General features: G+C 42.7%; 1 protein-coding gene across 1 annotated transcript; it reads right to left on the bottom strand.

Moving 5' to 3' along the window:
- Positions 1–5732: 5732 nt before the first annotated feature.
- On the bottom strand, positions 5733–6535 carry LOC131232350 (uncharacterized). Its single transcript, XM_058228583.1, has 2 exons — positions 6310–6535; positions 5733–6253 (listed from the first exon to the last, which is right to left on the bottom strand). Exons 1-2 carry the CDS (start codon positions 6533–6535, stop codon positions 5733–5735), a joined length of 747 nt encoding a protein of 248 aa, XP_058084566.1.
- Positions 6536–6849: the final 314 nt, after the last annotated feature.

Raw genomic sequence — 6849 nt, 5'->3', positions numbered from 1 at the left:
GGCCATCCATCTAGTGGCTAATACCATGGATGGCCCTCGTTTAGAATACACACCTATCAAACATTTCTAGCCATCACATTTCTTCACTTTAGCTTAATGCCGTCCATTAACCATTTTTGGGTTTTTACAAACAGCCATTTATCATATGTTTAGGAGGATCTGGTCTATAGGAACAAGCTGGGTGGAAGAAATGAAGATGTGCCTATGGATTTTTTTGCAATTGTTGTATACTACTCAAACTGAAAGGGAAACTTTATAGAATGGATATGACTGCCATGCTTTACGAAACAAAATGTTGGGCAATTATAGAACAATATGCTCATAGACTATAGTTGAAATGAGGATGTTGAGATGGATGAGTGGTAAGCTGAGAAAGTATAAAATTAAAAATGATTGCATTCGGGGAGAATTATAGCAACAATAGGTCATAAGACGAGGGAAAGTATACTTAGATGGTTTGGTTTAGTGTAATGGAGACCAAGTTTGATTTGGAACTAAAGAAAACCCCTTTTTCTTTGGTTTTTTCAAAAATGTTTAGGAGGGAAATGAATTTTTCAAACTTTAATTTTTTAAACTAAAATTTCAACATCACATTGTGCCCACATGTGCTGCATAAATGACTTTAAAACTTGCTGACTCAACTTGAAGCTCAGATGAGTTGACTCGATTTGGCGAGATTTAAGTTGAGGGAAACTCGGTTCAGAATGAAAAAGACTCAATATGACTCGGCCTGACTCGAATTGTAAAATGACAACTGAGATATTTGAACTTGCGACCTGTCAATAGAAGCACAAGCTCCAGCAATTCATAAACATAAAGTTGGGTTTTTCTGTCTATTTGATAATAAATAACAGTTCTTATGATTTAAAAATTCGTTTGGATAGCTTTATGGACTCCTTTCCAAGTTTTGTCTAAACAATCAAGAGCTCTTTTCTCGGATTGAAAGAAATTGGACGCGTCCGAAGGGATTCTAGTAGGATTCTTCCATGCCAATTTGGTAGGCAGAATTATGTAATATTGAATCACCTTTGTAGTAAATTTCATATAGTGTTTGGAAATGATGGAAAGAATTAGATTAGTCCATATATTATATCTAGTCTCACGATAGAAGATATAGTGGTGGGATTTTTGGTCGATTTCGAAATCACTATATTTGTGGGCCCCATGTTGATCCATGTGTTTTATCCATGCTGTCCATCTATACACGCCATTTACATGTGACCATCCAGTTGCATATGCATGCAGGTGACTGGCATCGATTGTGAAATCTGGTCTGATTGTGAAATCTGGTTTGTTGATTATAATTCCATGGTCCACCAAACACAGGTTTTACTTAATGCAATATAAGTTTCATTTAATGCATTGTTTTCCTTAATGAAGAATTTAATTCCAAACATAGGATTGGATTTTGAAAATACCATGAAAATACCATGGTATTTTCAAAATTATAATCATTGTGTAATAATGGTTTTAGTTCCACCTAATGCAATTCGTAATCCCATGTACCAAACAGGCCCTCAAAATTTTAAACTATGATAGGCATGACCCTATAGAGGGACCCACGTCACAGTTCTGACATGAGTTAGAAACCCATCTTTGGACAGACTAGCTTTGATTAGTACTTATGATCCTTCAATCTGCCTCCTTTTGGGGCTGGTATCCTAAAATGATCTCCATGACCTACCTAGAGAAGGATAATCCTATTAAGGGCTTTGTGAGGCTCATTATGATGTACATATTTTATCCACGCCATCCATTCATCTTGACATATCATTTTAGGGCACAAGCTCAAAATGGCGGCAAATTGAAAGCTCTAGTGGCCTACACCACAGGAAACAGTGGGGATTGAATTCAATCTTATTCTTTTTTGGCTCATGCCCTAAAATGATCTGTCAAAAATGAATGGATGGCGTGGATAAAACATATACATCATGGTGGGTCCATATAGCCCTTGACAGGATTGTCCATCTCTAGCTAGAAAACTATTCATCTCCGCCCAATCTGTGCCCCTAATCCGCTCACCAGAGTTACGAACGTGGATTGCATAATGAGCGCTCCTCCTGGTCAGTGCTCCATGGTCCGCCATGATTTAGGGATTTTATCCAGGCTGTCCATCCATTTTGGATCATTATTTTAGGACACTAGGAGGTAAATCTAAATCTCAAGTTAACCACTCCACAGGAAACAATGGTGATTGAACACCCACCATTAAAAACTTCCCATAGTCTATTGTCATGTTTATTTGCCATCCAACCTATTAATTAGACCGTAAAGACGTGGATGAAGGTAAAACACAAATATCATCTAGATCCAAAACCCCCCGTGAAATTCTTAATGGTGAGCGTTCAATCACCACCTTTTGTTCTTCCGTGGTCCACCTGAGATTTGGATCTGCCTCTTTTTTGAGCTCATGCCCTAAAATGAGTTGGGAAAATGGATGGACAACGTGGATATACCCATGCATCATTGTGGGAACTACAGAGCTTTTCCTACAAAAGAAAGTAGGAACTTGGTTAATGTTGTCAGATGTCTTCAATCTGACTAGAACAAGGGTATGTCAATGCCATCGACAGACCATTCGATCCCATCGAGCACCTGTTGATCCCATCGATAGACCACTTGATCCCATTGAGAAAATCTCATTTTCCCCTATGCTTGTTGGGCAATTTTGAGGCATTCTTCAATACCATTGAAGGTGACTTTGATCCCATTGACAGGCCTCGATGGTTGTTGATCCTATCGAAGGTCCTATCAACAAAATTGTACAATTTTGTGAAAGTACATATTTTGTTTTCTAATTCAGTTGTAGCACTATATAAGCGGGTGCAATCAAGATTAGGGTAATACTAAGATGTTCTAGAGCAAAGCAAGGGTTTTTAAGAGATTTTGAGGTTTTTTTGGATCGGTAAGTCCATCCATCTCTTGTAAATTCATTTTCATAGTGAATTCATTGTCGCTTTATGCCGTAGTTTTTTCCCACAAAGGTTTTTCCACATAAATTCATGTGTTCTTAGCTCCTCATGTGAAGCAGTTGAAAAGGAAGGGCAACGACGATGGTTCTTCTACGAATACGCTGGTCGTTATGGGAAGGAATTCTGATTGGGAAAATGTAACTCTCAATTAAGATCTAAAACAAAGGGTAAATGCAAGATGAAGTGCTGGAATTGTGGGATGATGGGATATTAAGAAAGATTGTTGGAATCTTAAAGCTTATAAGGGAGAAAAATAAGATAATACGCCAAAAGAGGCCAACATAAGGAAATCCAGTGAAGAAGTTAATGGTGGTGATGTTTTGACCACATCCAAATACTGATATCACAGCGGCGAGTGGATTTTGGATATGGAGCCTCATACTACATGAATTTTTAGTGAGATTGGTTAACCAGTTTTTTTTTTTTTTTTTGAGAAAACTAATTTCTATTGATGGATTCGGGCGGCCCAATCAACAAAAATAGACAGGGCCACCTATTATAAGAAAGAAACAACAAAGGAAAGGAACAACAAAAAAGAGAGGGGGGTAACTACACGTTCCTCATGTAACCCAAGCCCGCTCTATCCAGAAAAATTAGACCCCTAGTGGATCTAGGAAACGAAGCACGAGTCTGGAAGAAAGTACTGGTTTGGGTCGCACTACCCCTCCGAGCTAAGTCGTCTGCCACCGCATTTGCCTCCCTAGGCGTATGAGCGAAAGTAACCTCTAGATCTCCCATAAGCGCCTTAACCCTCGCCTTCCAATAGCAAACGGACCATGCCACATCCAAATCCTTGGAGAGAATCGCAACAATGGATTTAGAGTCGCTCGCCATTTCCACTTTAGAGAAACCCAAATCTACACACCGAGATAGGCCCTCCCATATCGCCTTGAATTCGACGTGGGTATTGGAGCCTAAACCATAGGCTGAAGAGAAGGTGAACAAAAAGTTGTCCTCACTGCATCTACCCACACCGCCTCCCCTAGAAGCGCCTAGGTTACCAATGGAAGAACCATCCACATTAATTTTAATCTAGTCTTTACTCGGCCTAATCCATTTCACAACTTAGGTCTTCATCCAAATTGAGCTCGCCTCATCCAAGACGAGTAGTAGGAGAAAGCGACGACCGAGGAGTGCTTAACGACCTTGGGAAGAGGAAGGAAAGGGGTTATCCATGAAATCCAGAGGTGGACTTTAGCAATCACCCCATCTGCGTGGAAACCGCAATTATCATAGCGCGCGCTATTCCTAGCCAGCCAGATTTCCTAGAAGATCAACATGAGGGTGACACCCCTCAAAATATGGAGCCAGTCCTTTTGGGCAGCAGTCGCCCACCACCTAGCAGCTCTTCCCACAGCTGAAATGTGTGATGAGATGGGGATGTTGAGAAGGGGCTGAAAGTGGTACCAAATCTTATTAGTCGAGTTACTCAAGGAGAAGACGTGGTTGATGGATTCCACCTCAAATTGAAACAGGTGAGGACAGCAGACGCATTTGGATGCCAGTTGGATCCCTCTGTCCTGAGTTTTGGCCTCCACCGAGATCGCTTTTAATCTTCCAAGTCAGAAGCGATATTTTCGACGGAAGTTTGGGGTACCACACCCATTTCACCCACGATTTCCTCTCACCAGCAGTCCTAGTTATCTCCCACGCCGATTTGAACTGAAATTCCCTCGACGATGAGGGCATCCAGATATGTTTGTCCTCTTCGGGAGAGGTACAAATGCCCTCTTCATGGACGTGGTCTAGAACCAGCTAGGGGAGGAATAGGCGAGCTCTAGCAGGGTCACGCCAGCCGCTGAGCCCGATGACGTGATCGACATGGTTGTTGTGCGCTAGAGAAAGCTGAAGACCACTTTTAGAGCGGCTTTAACCCGAACCAGTTGACGTCCCAGAAGCTGCATTGGCCATGCCCAATAATCCAGTGGCAATGGTCAACCACCAGTGGAAAGTGTTTGCATATATTCTTCCATATGGGCCAAGCATGGATGGAGAGACTCACCCCACTTGCATCGTCAATGTCAGTCGGGTATTTAGCCTTGAAGAACTCTACCGAGTAGCTATCGCTGCCTTTACAAGTGATGGTCTAAGCCATCTTCATTTTGAAGGCCTGCATAACATTCAACAAGCTTTTTATACCCAGACCTCCTTCATCTTTTAGGGCTGCAATGTGCTTCCAGCTGAGCCAGAGGCATTTTTTTCGGTCCCTGTCCCAGCCCCAGAAGAAGTATACACAAGCCTTTTCCAGATCTCCAAGAAGGGTATAAGGGATGTCTGTTGCAGCCATGGCATGACCCGAGATGTTATTCAGCACATGGTTTACGAGCATTGCATGGCCCGCTTGGGATAGAATCTTACTCTTCCAGCCCGATATTCTGTACTGAAACTTCTCGACCAGTGAACGAAAATAGACCTTCTTTGATCTCCCTTTGAAGCTGGGAACCCCCAGATAGGTGAATGGAGTTGTCCCTTAGTTGAAGCCGAGGGTCCTTTGGGCTAACCTGACACGGGCCACAGATTGATTAGCGGCTAGGATAAAAAAAAATCTTTCATTTGTTAATCTTTTGGCCTGAGATTCTTTAGTAATGGGCGAGGAAGGAAGCGATCTAAGATAGGGAGTGGCTGCCCCCATTAGCAATGAGCAAAGTGTCATCCACAAATAGTTGGTGGGAAATCGTTGGATAGTTCCTGCTATGAGAAAGGGGTGGCAGGAGCCACTGCTGATCAACCTTTGGAATCCTTTGCTTAGAACCTCGGAAGCTAGGATGAAGAGCCCTGGTGAGATGGGGTCTCCCTGGCGAAGACCTCTAGTCGAACGGAAGAAGCCGCAAGGTTCCCCGTTGACATGAACTGAGACCAAGAATTACTCCAACACTTTTCTACCTGAGCAATCCAGGTCTCCCTAAAACCGAAACAACGAAGGACTGCCTTGAGAAATCCCCAGTCCAGCCTGTCATATGCCTTCTCCATGTCTAACTTGATAAGAATATTTCCTCCTCTAGCTTTCCTGTCAATATCTCTAAAGACCTCTTGTGTAAGAGCGCAGTGCTCGGCTATGGACCTCCCTTGAACGAAAGCCCCTTGTTCAATCGAGACGATCTTTGGTAGGAACCTGCTAAGCCTATCATCAATAAGCATGGAAAAGATTTTATAAACACAATTGCACAAGCTAATAGGGCGGAAATCAGAAAACTTCTTAGGAGCCAGTGTTTTGGGGATTAGGCATATCAGGGTCGCAGTAAATGCCCGCGGAATTGTTCTCCCTCTGAATATGGACAAAGCTGCTTGGAGGATATTAACCCCGATTATATCCCAACAACAATTAAAAAAAAAGCACCCGGGAAGCCATCCGGGTCAAGAGCCTCATCTGGAGGGAGGCCCTTCACCGATGTCAGGACCTCGTCATACAGCGGCACTTGGATCAAGGAGTCGTTGTCTGCCAAGGAGATAGCGTGCAGGATAACTTCGAGCATGTCACCCGCATGAGGAGTGGCATCCCCTGACATGAGGGAAGAGAAATAATCAGTTGTTGCTTCCTTGATCGATCCCTGATTCGCAGCCATTGAACCATCCTCCAAGTGAATCTCTTTAATGTTTGACCTCCTCGCTCAATCAGATGTCATGTTATGGAAGAACTTAGTATTTTGATCTCCTTCTTTGAGCAAGTGTAGTCTGGACTTTTGTTTTCAGTAGATCTCCTCACATAGTTCTAGATGGGCCAGTTTATCTTTGGATAGTTGAAGACTATGAATGTTCTCCTGAGAGGAAGAGGTTTGGTCTACCTCCTCAGCTGTCGCAAGCTTTTGCTCGACCCTTTCAATATTACAAAAAATATTCCCGAAGACTTCCTTTTTCCAAGTTCTAAAAGCCCTCTTCA

Source organism: Magnolia sinica, chromosome 18, assembly GCF_029962835.1.
Source record: "Magnolia sinica isolate HGM2019 chromosome 18, MsV1, whole genome shotgun sequence".
NCBI lineage: Eukaryota > Viridiplantae > Streptophyta > Magnoliopsida > Magnoliales > Magnoliaceae > Magnolia > Magnolia sinica.
This window is presented reverse-complemented; position numbering and strand designations above follow the sequence as displayed.

What these genes read in the sequence shown, in the direction of transcription:
- LOC131232350 (XM_058228583.1), bottom strand. Translation starts at nt 6,535, where the DNA reads ATGGCTGCGAATCAGGGATCGATCAAGGAAGCAACAACTGATTATTTC. An exon ending in TGACCCGGATGGCTTCCCGG is followed by an intron (nt 6,254 to 6,309) that starts GTGCTTTTTTTT and finishes TCCTCCAAGCAG; the next exon opens with CTTTGTCCATATTCAGAGGG.